Below are 16,740 nucleotides of genomic sequence, written 5' to 3'. Positions count from 1 at the left end.
TTAGTTTCTCTATATGTACAGTGGGAGTGGGGGACTCAGGCTGGATGGTGTTCAGGGGCCCACCAGCTCTAACAGCCAGTCCTCGGGTGACAGTTGCAATACCAGGCTCTTATCTGCCAGGACAAATATTTGGGAAAGCGTGATGAAAGGCCTGGGGGAGCAGGAGGGAGAAAGCCAGAGCCCAGAGAACTCCCACAGGCTCCAAAAACACAACAGGAAGTGGAGGCGGCTGTGGGAAGGGAAGCGGGGGAGTCAGGGCTGCGGAATGTGGGGGGGCAGCCCCGTGCCTGGGCCCCCTTTACTCAGCCCCAAGCTGCACAGGGAGGCCTAGGGGAGAGGGGCCAGGGGCTGAGCCTGGGGAGGCCCCACTGCACGGTAAGGCTTCAAAGGTCTTTGGAGACTATTGAATCCAGGCCCCCCACCCTCAGCGCCCCAGACCGGGAAACCAAGGCTCTGGGTGGGAAAGACGTTTGCGCAGGGTGACACAGCAGAGCTCGTCGCGGAGGGGGACAAAGAGACCTGGAATGATGGAGGCAGAGAGAGACAGGCACAGAGACTGACGGGAGGAAGCACGCAGTGGAGGAGGCAGCAGGAGACAGAAGCAGGGACACAGAATTAGGTGGGTCTCTGCTCCATCCCTGCCCTTGGCAGCCCCATCTGAGGATCCCAGATAACCACCAGTAGCCAAGCCTGCGAGGGTCTGCCAGCAGCATCAATAGGAAGGAGACCAGACGTGGACAGGGGTCACGGAGCAAGAAATGTGGGATGTGACCACGTGACCAGGCACAGGGAGCCTCCGATGCCGTGGGTCTGCTGACTTCTCTGAGCGGCTGCCCAGCCAGGCCCGGCTCAAGCCACGCCCAGGTTGCCCCCACTCCACTCCCCATCACAGCCCTTTACTTTCCAGTCCAGGGCTGGGCTCCAGGTCTGAGCCCCCTTGGGGCTGCCTCCTGCGCCATCGCTCTCTCTGTGTCCTCAGTCTCCAGCTGTGAAAATGAGATGATGGGGAGTGTGCCACCACTGATGTGGGACCACGGGCTCAGCTCTGCCCAGGACCCCAAGAAGCTCTGAGCAGCTGTGCTCTGCCCTTCCTCCTTCTCCCTGTCCCTTCGGACCGGCTTGCCTGAGGGTCTCCTCATACCTCCCCTTTCCTCTCTCTCAGCTGTTCCAGACCCAAAGCCCAGCCCTTCCACAGCACCCCCACTCCCATCCCTCCTGCCCCAGCCCCTCCAGCTGGATGCCAGTCTTCCGCCAGCAGGAGGGAGCCGTGCCGAGGCAGAGCCAGCAGCCCCCACAGAGGCCCATCTGCCCCTCAGTGGGTGCCCTTCCTGCTCCCCCCTTCCTGCCTGAAATCTCAGCCAAAGAAAATCATTAGCAGCCCAGGCTGGGGGAGGGGGTCATTTCAGCCTCCCTGCCCCACCCCTCCCAGCCTCCCTGGCTGGCCACACTGTTTATTATTCTAAAGGAGGAATTTGGTCAGCTGGCCTGGAGATGGGAGGTCACTGCAACCAGGGCTGGCCTGGCTCTGGAAGGCTGGGCCTTGTAGGCTGGGCCCCCAGCTCCCCTGACCCTGGCTCCTCTCCTACTGGGCCTGGGGCTGGGGGCAGCTCAGAATCTCTGAGACTCTGAGCAAGGAGGGGACTTCTTGAACAGGTAGCGGCCCAGAGAGGGACAGAATTGTGGCCTAGTCACACAGTGAAAAGGCAGAATCAGACTAGGGAGAGAATAGTGTGGGCAGAAGAGCTCAGGTCGAGTGTAGATACCCCAGGGATCTTGGACTGACTTCTCCCTCTAGGAAATGACCATTTTGGCTCCAGTCACAAGGGACCTCAGACTCACGTGAGACTCAGCAAATCTTCTGCCTTCTCTGGGACTCAGTTTCCCCCCATGAATATAGGGACAGGTTTGGATGGGACAACTGCAAGAGCTACCCCTGTTCTAAGACTGTGTTTTTGACTGGCCTGAGAGAAGGTTCTGGCCACTGTTATTCCTGCTAGGGTGGTTTAGGGAGGTGAGGGCTGATGAGGAGGGGGCTACATTACTGAGCCTGGAATCATTTGAGAATCCACAACCCATCTCATGCCACAGGTTGAATTTCCTAACCATTTGGTCACAGACATGCTGTGTGGACTTTGACAAAGCACTTCCCTCTCTGGGCCTCACTTTTCCCATCTCTACTATTAGGAGTTAGCCGGTCTTTCAAGGGGACTTTGAGACAAATAAACGGGTGATATGGAAACCCAGGAAGCAGCAAGAGGAAGGGTGGCGTGGACAACAGGAGGACTGAGAAGAAGGAGAGTAGGGTTTGGGGGCACCCAGCTTAACCTCCTGGGGCCATCTCAGATGACTCCCTGATACCCCCAATTATTTACCCAATGTCTTATGGACCTCTGTGCTTCTCAGAGGCTGCTGTGGTGCCAGCCGACCCCAGAGAGGCCCAAGCAGCTAATTCGGAGTTTGTGGGCTTGTGACAACTTCCCCTTCTTCTTGGGGAGGGCTGAGCTCTGGGGAGACGTCACAGTCAGGATGCCAGCACCCTCCTACCTGCTGTACTCTCCTGCCTGGGGGGACCCTGAAGCAGAGAGAGGGAGGGGACTCTCAAGGATCCCCCCTTTGCCCATGAGGAAAGCGCTGAGTACCAGGAAGACCTCATGATTCCTCTTATTTTGGCCAGGTGGGGGGGGGTCGGGAACAGAGGTCCAAAGATGGTGTCATTGCCCAACTCCTCACAGTGAATCAGAAGGATCTGCTTGGGGGAGCAGAATGTGGACCCCAAGTCCGGGGAGCCGGCATGCTTGGGGAATCATTCTGAGCCCAGCCTTCTGTCTTTCCAGCTCCTATGAGTCTCCACTTCTTTCCCACCACCTTAATCTAAATAAATCCAGTCCCTCTTGGCCACATCCGCCAGCAGCAGCTTCCCTCCCTCGGGGTCCCGAGACTCCCACGACACAGGGAGGCCAGGGAGGAGGGCCTCCGTGGCTGCCGGCGAGGGAGGCCTGCACACGGCCAGCATGTGCACACACGCCACAGAGCCCCGCCTACGCACTCACTCACACGCTGCTGCTCGGAAACACACCCGTGTGCGCCGGGCCATGTGTGTGCCCAGCCCTCCCGCAGGCACGGCACATGTGCGTGCCCACACAAAACCCACGTGCACAGAGCTCCCGCGCGCCGGCACACATGGCTGCACACGCGCACACGGCTCAGACTGCTGCCCGCACGCTCTCCCACACGCCCATGGGTGGGGCGCACGCGTGCCACAAGTCACATGCATACCCAGCCCCGGCCAAGCTGCGCACGAGCAGGAGGCCTGTGTGCACACAGGCCCCAACACACCCGAACACACAGCCACAACACCCAACACAAGCCAGTGCTCCTCAGCCACTCTGTGAGATAGATGCAAGGGTATTCCTGTTTTAGGTGGGGAAACTGAGGCAGCGGGCACTTAGGGAACTTGCCTAGGAATGCAGAGCAGAGAGTGAACCTCGGCAGGGTGCTCTGTGCCAGCCTGTGCCACCGCCTTCTGTGTTTGGGCTGGGGACAGGGCAGCGGGGGCTGATGGAGACAGACGGCGTTGAGGCTGGTTTAGCGGAGAGGCAACGGGACTTGGTGAAAGATGCTGGGGGGCTGGAGTGAGAGGTAGCTTGCAGGAGCCCCCACTCCTGATTCTGACTTGGAATACTGGAATACAGGGAGGGGGGGCAGGCGTGTGTGTGTGTGTGTGTGTGTGTGTGTGTGTGTGTGTGTGTTGGGGACACAATGTCATTTTCTGAGACGAGAATGAGGCAAAGGGGCAGGAATGAGAGCTGCCACCGAGCTGCTTTAGGGTTTGGAGGGGCTGTGGGCCCCTGAGTGGACAGAGGGACCCTCCGTCTGGAGGCAGGGAACAGTCTGGGCAGAAGAGCAGCGAGGTGGGGATGGGAGGAAGCCCTGCTGCAGGGAGGAGGGGGGTGTTGGGGCATGCAGTCTTGGGCCAAGGGTGCTCTGAATAAGCAAGATGCCAGAGGGAGGAGGAGGCCTAGCCATGGAATCACGGGGTTGGAGTCATGGAGTATCAGAGCTCCACGGCCCGCAGGGATCATCTATCCAATCCAACCCTCTTCCTGTGCCCATTGTACAGGGGGGGAAACTGAGGCTTAGAGAAAAACAGAGACGGGTGCCGGTGTTCTGACCTAGGCAAGCCAGACTCGGGTAGGTGGCCAATGGGGCGCTGAACCTGACCGGGCAGCCCTGGCTCCAGTCCCAGCTCGCATGTGAGGCTGGTGGCTCAAGACCCAGGGTTCGGACTACATCCACTGCCCACCCTGTTCCCACAGCACGCCCCCTGCCCCCTGTCCACACATGGACCTCTATGTCAGTCACTTTCCCTGTGCTGTCCCACCCAGGCAGGGAATGGGGATGGAGCCTCAGAGGAGGGGGCTCCCTCAGGTGCAGGCAGAAGTGGGACGCTGCCAGCAGCCTCGTCCTCTCTTCTGTGTTCCCCTCACCACTCTGCGTCCCCGGGACCAACCGGGGCAGATCCCTGACTGGGAACAAGGGGATGCAGTTCTAGCCCCAGCTCTGTCACCCACCTATTGTCCCGCCGTGCCCCTTGCTGAGCCTTGGTCTTCCCATCTGTACACAGGGTGGGCAGGGCCATCCTGGATGCTCTTCCAGGGCTGACAGGCTGTGGCTCGCAGGACCCTCCTTGGGGAAGGCTGCTATGCAATGTTGGAATGCTGGGGTGGGGGTGGGGTGCCGGGGAGGGGCCCTGGCCTGGATGTCATGACTCAGCTCAGAGAAGACAGCCAGCCTTAGGCCTGGGAGTGTGTGGGGGCAAGAGGCATCTGGAGGCAGGGACGGAGTCCTCCCTGCAAAAGCTGGGAAAGCGCATGAGAGAGGGCCGCACCGGCTGGACCTGGCAGAGGGTGGCCCGTGTGGCCTTCCTCCAAGTGGGCTGAGACGTAGGTGTGCTCTTGCAGCCCGGGCAGAGGAACTTCATCCCGGGAGCCAGGGAGGACCATAGGGGCCACTGGGTAGGGAGACGGTGGGGGTAGAAGCCTGGGAAGGGGCTGAGGCTGTGGGGCTCCCACCTGCCACCCTCAATCCTAAGCCCCACTCCTGTGTGTCAATGAATGCTCAACATTCCACCTCTACACAGTGAGTCCCTCCAGAAGCCTGAGGACCACATCAAGGCCAGAGAGAGAGCAACCTGGCCCAACTCGCTCAGCGATGCAGCTCGGTCACCCGGGCCTTACTCTGCCACGCTGTTCTAGACCCAGAGGACCTTCAGGTTCCCCGGTACCTATGCAGTCCCCCAAACAAAGCAGCAGAAATCTGCTAAGTTGGGGCCTGGCATGGGCTCTAGCCGTTCTGGGAGTCCAAGTGCATAGACTAACAGTGCCAGTTCCATGGGCTGGCATTCTGATCCCCTTCCCCAGGCCCCTCCAGCACCAGCTTGGTCACCTCTGGCTGTCCCGTTGCACCATCCCCCTTCTGTCTCCCCACCTCCAGTCTGTCCCCTCTGGCCTGTTCTCACACCGCAACCAGGGGAACCTTCTGAAATACCTATCTCATCATGTGCTCCCCTGGCACCTCTGCGGCTCCCCAGTGCCCCTAGGAATGGGCTGACTTCTTAGCTCAGCCTTTGAGAAACAAGGTGCCCTGGGCCTGCCAGCAGCTCATCATGACTGAGGAAGGGAGGTCGCTGCCCTCCCGGCTCCCCAGGGCCCAAGGGAGGCCCCCACACTCCTCACTCACTCTGTGTTCCTCTCCCCAGGAGGCCTCCCCAGGGACACAATGGAAAGAAATGACCTATTTTCTGGAAGTTCAAAATAAAACGAAACATCTGTCTGGATCCGAGCCAGGCTGATAAAGAACAGACTGAGTCCCCCCAGCCTGAGCACCCCCCCTCCTGCCACACACCCCCTCACCCGCCAGAGTGTGGGCTTGCGGGTGGGGGATAACGCAGGCCCGGGTACTTGGAACAGCTCGTGGGAAAGCGCTCAGTGTGTGCTTCACGGCCACTGGGGGCCCAGGGGAGGGGGCCTGGCTCCCCACACAGGCTGGGAACCGTCCTGAGAAGGAGGTCAGTGAGGGAGGGAGGCCCGCCGTGCTCCTGTTCACCCGCCTGCCTGCCGAGCAAACACTTCCTGCCTCCTCCGGCGCCTCGCTGGCCTCCCTGCTCGTCCCCCAGGGCTGCCCACCTCCACCGCAGGGCTCTGTGCAGGCCCCGTGGACCCCTGGACCCGAGTGCTCTGGAGCCCATCTGGGCCCCCGGAGCCCATGCCAAAGGGAACAAGGGGCTAGCGGGCTTGAAAACAACAGGAAGAAGAATAGCTCTCTCTTAGTTTGTGCCACCCGATACCTGGGCTAAGCTGTTTATGTGAATGACCTCAGAACAGCCTATGACCTCCGGGTCGCTGCTCCCTTTCACGGATGAGGAAAGCAAGGCGCAGAGTGGTGAAACCACTTGCCCATGGTCACGGAGCTTGACAGTGGTGGAGCCAGCGCTCAATCCTGGACAGACTGACCCCAGAGCAGGCTGGCTCCACGCGCACGTAACAGCCTCCCTAAGGCGGGAGGTAAAGATGACAAAGCCAGGCCTGGCGCACAGCACAGGCTCAGTCCATGAGCCACACCCGCCTAGTTCTTTCCCCTCTGCTTCCTGACCTCTCCTGGGGGCCCAGGCTCTCCTTGTAGTGAGCGGGCTGAGCCTGAAGCCAAAGGACAAGGTGGGAGTCACACCACCTTTCACAGAGCCCGCAACCTTGGGGCCGGAAGGGGCCCCCAATACTCCCTACTCACGTCTCCCCCTCCCTCTCTGCAAACCAAGGGGTTGTCCAGTCCACAATGGCACACCTCCCATGGCCAGGGTCTCATCACCCCATCCGTAACCCAGTCCGTCCTCGGACGGCTCAGGACCCTCAGAGGTCAGGCTGTTCAAACATGTTCATTACATGGGGGATTTTGTTCTGTCCCCACAACAGTCCTGTGACAGTCATTATTTCCCTTTCATGAGGAGGAAACTGAGTCTCAGAGAGGTCTGGTAGCTTGCCCAAAGTGACACAGCCAGGAAGCCGTGAAGATGGGATACAAACTCGGGCTTGTCTGACTCCAAACCTGTCTCCCTGACTGTCACGACAGACTGCCTGCCTCCCGCCCAGAAACAGGTCTGTCCTCAGGGAAACAGGACTAAATGAGTTTATCCTCATGGGGTCCATACAGAATCCAGGCTCAAGGACGGAAGGATCTTGAGGTCGGAGTCCTAGCCTTCCCCTGCTGAGCTGCAGAGTGAGTGAGGGGCCTGCCCCAGCTCAACCAGTCATTTGAAAGTCAGGCCAGGGCTCGAGCTCAGATCCTTCCTGCAACTTCACTGCAGAGCCTGAGGGTCAGCGCGTGGTTTAGGAGAGGAGTCCTCGCAGAGGACAGCCTGGGCCTGGCAGGGGCCGTGCCCGAGCAGTAGCTGGCCTGCCCTGAGGGCCGTCCCGACGGCCTCTGAGATGGAGCATCCGGGCTGTCGGGCTAGGTGTGTGGCCGGCTCTGCCGCAGGCCCGCTGTGCTCAGGGTCCAGGCCTGCCCCTGGCGGGGCCCCCCGCACCTCAGCTGCTGCAGAGTTCCGGGCCTCCACCAACCCTCTCTGCCCTCCCTGCACCGCCTCCCCTGCCCCCAAGAGCCTCATCTCCGGCCGGTGCCATGGCAACGGAGAGCCCAGGTCCTGGCAGCCAAAGGAGCCCCTGAGAGGGGTCCTGGGCTGAGGCTGGGGAAGGGGGGTGCGGTGGGCGCAGACAAGTAAACCTTCTGTTCCCCGGGCTGCTGCCAGCCTGGGATCAGCCCTGGGCCGGGGTGGGGGCCGCTAATAGAATGGGTTCTCAGAGCCAAGTGGGCAGGGGGCAGGCAGGCCTCAGGCCGTTTGTCCTGACCCACCAGCACGTGGCCTGCCCCCACCAGCCCCGAGCCCCAGCCCGCAGGCGGGCAGAGCGAGCTGGCTAACGAGAACCCTGCCATTAATTGGAGCCAATACGGAGCATTGAGATTCCCCTCAGAGCCCTTGGGGCAGCAGAGCCAGAGGGGAGAAAACTCCCACAATTCGCTTCCCTCTCCCTTTCTCAGTGTCTGTCTCTCACCACTGTCTCCAGTCCTGCGCCCCGATTCTCCCACAGACTGTCGCTCCGCTTCTCTGGGCCTCAGAGTTCCCATCTGGAATTCGGGGCTCGTCACTGAGCTGGGGAGACCACTGAATGAGTTCATACAAGTAAAATGCTTAGAACAGGGCCTGGCAGACAGCCCTGTGCTAAGTCAGTGGCCTCGTTCTTCTTTCTTCACTCACGGGAGAGTAAGTCACTCACTCGCTTGTCTGGCCAGTGAGCGCATAGCCCAGGCCCCCCTGGGCCAGGCTTGTCAGCAAAGGGACGCCTGTGATAAATGAGATGGTGGGAAAGCACCCTCCAGAAGGACCCCTTAGGAGGGGGCGGCTGCATGTTATAGATGGTACCGCCCGCAGGCTCAGCGGACGGGGGGCAGGGGGTGACTCCTAGCATAGTCAGGGATTTAAAGGCCTACCCAGGACCAGAACCCAAGTCCAATGACTCCCAGTCCCCTGTCTGCCAACCACTTCCTTCCTGTACCTTTGCTTTAGTCCCTTCAGTTGATTCCCCACAAATGAGGAAACACACCTAACAATTTTTTCAGATGCCTCCAAATTCCTAATACAGAATTAGGCTTATGGTAGATGCTTAATAGATGCTTACACACCATAAGGGATCCAATAGCCTTGTAGGGTCAGCCCTTCTGGTCTTCAGGCCTGGGGCCTCAGCTGTCCCCTAATATCTTGGGGTTCACTAGGCTGGGGAGCTGGCATGGGCAGCCAATGGAGACTCTTGCCTTCCAGGGTGGCGATGGGATGGGCTAGATTAGAGGGCAAAAGGGGGCCCCGATGCCAGCAAACTGTGCCTGATGCCACCCAGGGCACCAAAAGCACATGGGGGCCCAGCCAGGCCAGGTGCAGCAGTCCCGCTCTGAAGCCACTTAATCCAGGTCCAAGTTAAGTCCCAGCTCTCCTACCTTGTAACTGCATGACCTCTCTGACATTAACTTCCCTGAGTCCCAGTTTCCAGGAAAATGGCACAAGAGACTTCCTTGTCCATTGCTGTGAGGAGTGGCGATGATGATGAAACGCACCTGTCACATAACAGGTTCTCAGTAATGGCACGTGTCATGAGTATGGGATTCTTCCAGTGGGGAAGGGGCAGCCTCCAGCTCAGCCTCCAGGGTTCAGTTGGGTTCTTTGGTGGGTGATGCCAGGGAAGGGTATTCCACAGCGGCTCTGTGTGGGGAGTGAGAAATCTCAGGGCATCTGGGAAAACAGCAGGGGAGAACTCTGATGTCAGAAATCAGGGCTCTGTAGCACAAAGCTAGGGAAGGGCTCACGCCTGACCCAACGAAGGAATGCAGAGGTCACCTTGGGAAAGGCTTGGGGTCCTGGGTGAGGACTTAGGCTTTGCCCCGGAGGCACCAGGAAGCCAACTTTTCTGGGCATTGGTAGTGGGGTAGGGGGCGACCGGGTGCTGGTCGGGTGGCAATAACAGTCTGACTCCAACTCCAAGCACTGTGGGAGGAGGGAGCCCCTGCCCTCAAACGGGAGTGACAGGGGCAGGTTAGCATCTGTGAAAGGGCGTGGGTTAGAACGGGGACGGTGGCGGCAGCAAGGCCAGTTTCAGGTATGAAACCGTCTCAAACCCTACCTCAAGTCCCTGGCAGAACCAGCTATATAATTTGTGGGGCCAAATGCAAAATGGACATGCAGGGCCCCTGGTTCCAAAATTATTAAGAATTGCAAGCGTGGAGCACCATCCCTGTGCCCTGGACTAAAAGGGAGGCCAACTGGCCAGCCGGCCAGCCAGCAGCGCGTTTCTCCGTCTCTCCCATGCATTATTTATCACTACGGCACCTACCCATTCAGCAGACAGGCCACGGCCCAGGATCTGATAAGGGTACGAATACAGGTGGGAGGGGGTAGCCCACAGTCTACTGCATCAGACGTGAGCTTTTCCCTTCAAGCCCCGTGCCCCAAGCTACAGCTGCGACAGGCTTGTAAACCTGAGCCCTGCCCTGTGGACTGACCCTGGAACCCCCCATGCCCAACTGAGGCTCAGCTTCAGGGCTGGAGACTCTGACCCGCCAGCTGGTTCTACTTCCCAAGAAGGAAGGCTACTAGGGTGGCAAGGAGGGTTTGAAACAGCCAGAGAAACCTGGCAGGGGCTAAGGGCAAAGCGGGATGGAAAATCTGGGGTCACTGAGCTGCCCCCTGGCCTCCCCCTCACTTATATAAAAGGAAATCATGGCCACAATGGAGAAGTGACGTGGGGAGAGCTCTGGGTCCACAAAACTATCCTGGGGGGTTTCCACCCCTCATGGAAATGGCATTTCCTCTTCAGCCCAGACTCTGCCCTGTGACCTCAGCCCAGGGAACAGAGGTGGATGGGGAGGACACAGCACGTGCTTGGCGGGGTCCCGGGCTCAGTGCTACCACTGACCCTCTGTACGACTGGACCTCTCTTCTGGACCAGCCCTTCTCTGGACCTCAGTTTCCCACCCGTACAAGAAGGCAGTGGAACCAGGTGACCCCCCCAGAGTCATTTTCATCTCTGACCTTCAAGAACTGACTCCCTGGCCCTACTGCCCCCACTGCCCCCACTTCCCAAGGGAGGATCATTCCCATCACAGGGCGGAGAAGCTGGTATCGCGGGCAGATGAAAGGTTTCGGGCACCAAGACATCAAACAGCCCTGATCCGAAGCGAGGAGAAGAGAGGGCATTAATGCAGCTAAAGCAATTCACTTTGATTTTCAGCCTCCTGCACTAGGCTGGGGGCAGGGTGCCCCAGAAAGCATCTGGGGAGGGGGGTTCCCGGGGTGAGGGTGTGGGGGTTCAGGAAGCCCTTTGGCCTGCGGCTCCAGGTCTGACGTCTTGGGAGGGTCTTAAGGTGGCGCCTACACTAGAAGCAACACGTGTTTAAATTCCACACCTGCTCCCACCCGGACCCCGCATCAATTCTCACTTCTGGACCCCACCGTTTGTCCATCCACCACTGGGCCAAAGCCCTTCTTCTTAAAATCAGAGCATATGAGATTCAAAAAATCGGCATTGGTAGGGGCCTAAAGGCTCACAGCAGCCACACATACACACCCCAACAGGCACATCTTCCGACCCTCCTTCCTCTGTACCCCGGGAAAACGGACAGTGGGCTCTGCAGGAACATGCCCTGGGAGCTCCCCAAGAAACTGAGTGCATTACCGAATGGGCTGCTCTAACTGTAGACAGTTTCTCCTCTTTATTGCAGGTTACAGTTCTCCATTAGTGGTCATCGATCCTGACCTCTTTCTGTAACGGGTAAAGAAGGGGTAAGAAAAAATCCTTTCATTGTGAAGTTAAATATGCATGATGCCTGAGTACACAACAGGGTTTGTGTGGCTGCCGGTCCAGGCTGGCGTGGCTTGGAATCCTGGAATTGTTTTAGGCCTGGAAGGAGCTCAGAGATCATCTTGTTCAACCTCCTGGTCTTACTGATGGGAAAACTGAGGCCCAGAGAGGGCCTGACTCAGCCACAGTCACACAGGATGGGTTCCAGGGTCTGACGACCACCTCTGGAACTCCAAGGGGCCCCCACAGCTGAGGCACCTTCTCGGAGTTTATGCTGGGTCCCCAGGGGTGGCCCGTGCCCCACTCAGCCTCTCATCTAGGGCTCTAGAGTCACAAACACCCAGATGCAAACCCCAGCTCTACCACTTCTAGCTGTGGGACCTTGGGCAACTGACTTAACCTCTCTGAGCTTCTCCTCATCTGTAAAACAGAGAGAGTTTATATCTGCTCCTGGAGGTTGCTGTGATGATTATATTAGTTTGGCAAATATTTATTAAGCACTTTCTGAATGCCGGGCCTGTTCGAAACCCCAAGGAGCACAGCAGTGAAATTCACAGTAATGGGATGGGAGGCACAAGGAAAGCACTCAGGGATTGCTGGTCCCTGTGTTCTCGCCCTGCCCACACTGCTCCCCGGCTGAGGAGCTATGAACTCTGCCTCGGGGAGGCCCCCGGGAAGGCCTATGGAAAACAATGGAGGAAGATCTCCCCACATTCCGAGGGCCCACTGGCCCAGGGTTCTGAAACATGTGCAAGGGAGTAAGGTGGGCACAGAGGGCATTTCAGGGCAGTCTAGGGACCCTCTCCTTCCTTCCTCCCTCCCCACCACACTCAGCAGTCCATCCTGAGCAAACACCAAGTCCCCTCCTCCGGTCCAGAAGGCAGCTGGTCTCAGAGACAGACTGCGCCTGGAAGGTGGAAGTGGACTTTTAGAATACCCATGGTGTCCAGGTCCCTTCTGTTGGCATAACCCTTTTTTGGATCCCAGACTAATTTCACTGCCAAGTCCTGTGCAGGAGGAAGGGAGAGCAGTGGCCCTTTCTTAGCCCATGATCATTAGGTCCAGCCCTGCCAAGTGCAAGAACCACTAAGCGCCTTACCTACGTTACACTCACAGAGTCTTCATGCCTCCCTGCGGCTCGCAGAGGAGGGGACTGATGGCAAGAGCGACAGAGCGCTGGCCCAGGGGCATACAGTCAGCCAGGAGCCAACTAGGGATTAATGCACAGTCCTCTGATGCCCAAACCTGACGTGGTTTACCCATGGTGCCCACTGCCCTGCAGATGTGGATGCCACCCAGAAAAAGGACGTGGGGACCTGAGGTTGGCCATACAGGGGACTTGAGTCGAGCCAGGGCAAACGCCAGGTCTCCTGACTCTGAATCCACGGTGCTTTCCACGGCCCCATATCTGTGGGCAATTACAAGCCTCAGCTCTTCCTCCCACACAGGAGAGAGGCCACCTGATCGCCACTAGAGGGAAGGTGCTGGCCAGATGGTCTCCTTCCTCACTCGGGACCAGGCCAGGCTCCGGGTGGACCTGGGAGCAGCTGGGACCTGATGCTGAACTTACTGTGGCGGAAGGTGCTGGAGCCAGGAGCAGCCTCTGTGGGAGGATGGAGACGCTCTCCCTTCTGACCTGGGCTCTCCCTGGGTAGCAAAGGGTTAAGTCTTTGGTTTCAAGCAGACCTTGGCCTAAGTACCAACTCTGACTGCTCTGACTGTGTGACACTGGGAAAGTCACATATCCTCTCTGAGCCTTGGCTTTTCCTTGTCTGCAAAACAGGGGTAACGACAATGGGGATTCCCGAGAGCTGCTGTGGGGGTTCCAAGGTGTGTGGGGTCGCAGGCTCTGCGCCTGGCACAGGGCAAGCGCTCCACGGCAGTGACCAACATGGCCCTCCATCACAGAGCTGTGTGCGTCGAGAGCCTCTGGCACAGGGGCAGGGGAGGACTGCGTGACTTCAGATATATTGGTAGAGGTTTCTGTGCACTCTGGGGTGGCAGACAGGCCAGGACACTCTTCCCCATTTGACATAGAGAAATGCAATCTGGAGGGAAGTGTAATGTTCTGAAAGGGCACCTGAGGGAAGGGAGGGCCTGGTTCTGGTCTCACATTTGGGAACAGAAAGTCTTCAGTGAGCCCCTCCTACCTTTCATCGGCACATTTGCTCAGTTTCACTGCCCAAGCGGGCATGCTGTGGACAGAACACAAGATGGGGAAACCTGGGGCCCGAATGAGCTCTGATGTGCACACACAGCACAAATAGGAAGAGAAGGAAGGCCAAGCAACCAGGCAAAAGGCATGGCAAGTCCTTGGAAGACTGGAAGAACCCCGGAAGGCTGCCTGGAGGAGGTGAAGTAGGGAAGGTCCTTGAAGGAAAATGGAGGTGATGAGGAAGGGCGTTCTCACAGGCAGGATTGTGTGTACTCCTCCTGGGAACCCTGGGATCTGACTAGCAGGAACACAAGGCCCAAGCTTGGAGAAACGGGGCAGGGAGCTTATTCTCCCCCCCAGCTCTGCCACTTACTAGCCCCGTGATACAGTTCGGTAGCCGCTGTGAACCTCACGCATAAAACTGACATGCCTGCCTCGGAGTTGCTGGTGAGTTACATGAGATCGTGCCCATAAAGCACACCGCGCACCCCTGGCATGCAGTAGGCGTCAATCAGTGGCAGCTGCTATTAGGAGCTGGGGCTTTCTATAGGGGAGAATCAACGAAGGAATCGCAATCAGATTCATGTTTTAGGATGAAGTAAAAGCAGCGTCCGGAAGGAGGGAGGCAGCAAGGCAGCCTGAGGAGCGGCCTGGGTTCAGAGTGAAGTGCCCAGCAACCGACTCCCCCTTCTTCACATTGGGGCCCCCCACATCTGACGGCTGGTCCCAGGCCCCCAGCCCTACAGCCCCAGCTGCGTGACCGTGACCACTGGGCTAGGCCTGCCACAGCCCCCTTGCCTTCGTGCTTTCCCAGCCACTGGGGGTTTGGAAGGACATCTTAGGAATCTGGAAAATTTGCAAATCCATTTAAATCCCCAGAGGTTGCCTGGCAGCCGACTGGCCTAGAGCCAGGCAGATTCTTAAGGACAAGGCTTGCGCCCAGAGACAGGGGCCATGGTTCTGAGATCCCCTATCCCCTGCGAGATTCCCCTTTCCGTGGACCCTGCTTGCTGCCTTCCAACTCCCCCCTCAAGCTTCTTCCAGCTCTCTCCGGCTCCCTCAGGCAGTGCTTTGTTTTGGAAGCCCTCAGTCTGCTCCCAGAAACTTCTGGGGTTCATTTGATGAAAGCAGGGGGCAGCAGGGCTGTGGAGACCAAGGCCACCCACTCCAGAAGCAGCCTGAGCAGGAGAGGAGAGAACTGGCTCCTCCAGGCCTGACGTCGCCCACAGCCTCCCGGCCTCCTCCCATCTGGTTTTGTTAAAAATATTTTCCATTTTTTGACCTACCCAAGAAGGCACAGACTGGAGCAAAGGGACAGGACAAGGGGCTGGGGATCCCCCTTCCCCCAGCACTTACCTTGCTGCTGATGCCTTCTGAGCTCTGGGCTGTCACCCCCTCCAGGAAGTCCTCCTCACTGACCTCTCATTAACAGAAAGACTTTGTTGGATCCCAAATGGGGCAGAGGCTGGGCAGAAGAGCAGGGAGGACAGCTGCAGTCTCCAGGAGCCTCAGGAGAATGGAGGGAGTGGGGGGCTGCAGGGGTGAGGAGTGGCCTCACTCCCAAAGCATCCTTCTGGAGGAGCAAGGCTGCCAGGAGGGGCCGCCCTGGGTCTGGCCGGCTGTGCTGTCCGGCTCGGGCTGCTGCCCGGCACCGCTGGTCAGAGGGGCCGGGTTCTCTCCTTGCTGTCCTCCTCTCTGCCTCCAACTTGTTCACAGAGGGATCTTGGGTCCCAGACGGGATAGGCAGGGACTGCGGGCGCTGGCAGCCCCACGAGCTCACACCACTGTGGGCTTCCCTGCACCCCCCCCCGCCCCACTTTGGGGGAAAGGCTGCAGGGCCGCCTCTGATTGGCTCAGCTGCAAGAAGGGGGGTGAGGGGGCGGGGAAGGTGGACGCGTGTGTCTGTTTTCAATTTCAGTTTCTTCCCCCCTCTCTTTCTTTTCCCCCAAGTTTCTTGTTTTTCTTCCTTCCTTCCCTTCTGCTTGCTCCCTCCGTCGCCGGCTCTCTCAGGATGTGAGGGGATGTTTAGAAATTCCGCAGCCCACGCCAACCGCTGAGTCACTTTTATTAAAAAGTGGTCTGGCCCCACCTCCCGTGGCACCTGGGGCGGACGCCCTTCTCCGTGCCTCAGTTTCCCCATCTATAAAGGCAGCTCTGATCACCTATATGACTGAGTCAGGTGACATCCATTTATCGAACAAGCACGTTGAGCACCTACTATGTGCCTGACGCTGCTGGGTGTTGGGAATGAGGTAGTAAGGTGCAGTCCCACTCCAGGGCTGCCCAGGCTGGCCGGAGAGACAACGATGCACAGGCAGATCCCCAAAGAAGGGCAGGAGGGCTGAGAGTGCCTTTAACTGACACTTTCTGGTTATCAGTCACTTTTCAGAAGAAGAAACCCAAGGCACTGGCATGAATGGGCACAGAGAGGGAGGGAGCCCTGCCTGATGTCACCCAGCGTACTTCAGATTCAAACATATCCCTTCCTATCATCATTTCACAGCCCCTCGAGTCCCAGGAAAGGATTATTTCCCCATTTTATAGACAATGAAACGGAAGCCCAGAGGAGTGAGCTGAGCTTCTCGAGCTCACACAGCAAGGGCAGAATTGGGTCTCCTAGTTACATGATGGAACAGACACGGGTGATCTGACCCCTGTGGGAGCCCCACATTGCAGAGCAGACTGGGTCCTGCCTTCTTCCTAGGGACCCTTTCCCTGCCTCTCATTCAGTCACCCAACAGATATGTTCGAGGACCTGCTACTGTTCCATTGCCAGCCTCTTGCCCTCCCTTCCCTACTAAGGTCTGCCAAGGCCCCTCCAAAACCTATGGACCTCTCGTCCCCCCCACTTAGTCCACCCTTATTTCCTCAGATCAGAAGACGTCTCTAGTCACAGACTCCTGGCCCTTAGATGCCCAAAGGCATCATTTTAAAAGGGATTAGAGAGGTGAGGTAAGTCACCTCTGCCCTCACACCGCATACACGGGGAAACTGAGTCCCAGAGAGGGAAAGAAAAGAGTCCCAGGTCACACAGGTAGAGCCTGACTTTGCCCAGGGCTCCTTCTGTCTTACCCGCTGCCCCTCTGTCTACCCCCTTCTTCTCCTGGGCCTCACCTTGGGCCCCTGTTCACAGGGCAGGGGTGTTTGCCTGAGCTGGGATTTTATACCAACCACAATAGCGTATCT

General features: G+C 58.3%; 1 protein-coding gene across 1 annotated transcript in view; it reads right to left on the bottom strand.

The window, feature by feature from the left end:
* Positions 1–15,542, bottom strand: part of PDGFRB (platelet derived growth factor receptor beta) — a 39,557-nt gene extending 24,015 nt beyond the window's left edge. Inside the window, 4 exon segments of the mRNA XM_034656879.1 lie at positions 9,043–9,304; positions 11,274–11,360; positions 12,970–13,046; positions 14,911–15,542. Of these exon segments, the coding sequence (XP_034512770.1) occupies positions 9,043–9,069 (27 nt within the window). The 5' untranslated portion in view covers positions 9,070–9,304; positions 11,274–11,360; positions 12,970–13,046; positions 14,911–15,542.
* Between the last annotated feature and the right edge of the window lie 1,198 nt (positions 15,543–16,740).

This window comes from Ailuropoda melanoleuca, chromosome 3, assembly GCF_002007445.2.
Source record: "Ailuropoda melanoleuca isolate Jingjing chromosome 3, ASM200744v2, whole genome shotgun sequence".
Taxonomy (NCBI): Eukaryota; Metazoa; Chordata; class Mammalia; order Carnivora; family Ursidae; genus Ailuropoda; species Ailuropoda melanoleuca.
Note: the sequence above shows the minus strand (reverse complement) of the source record. Positions and strands in the feature narration are given on the sequence as shown.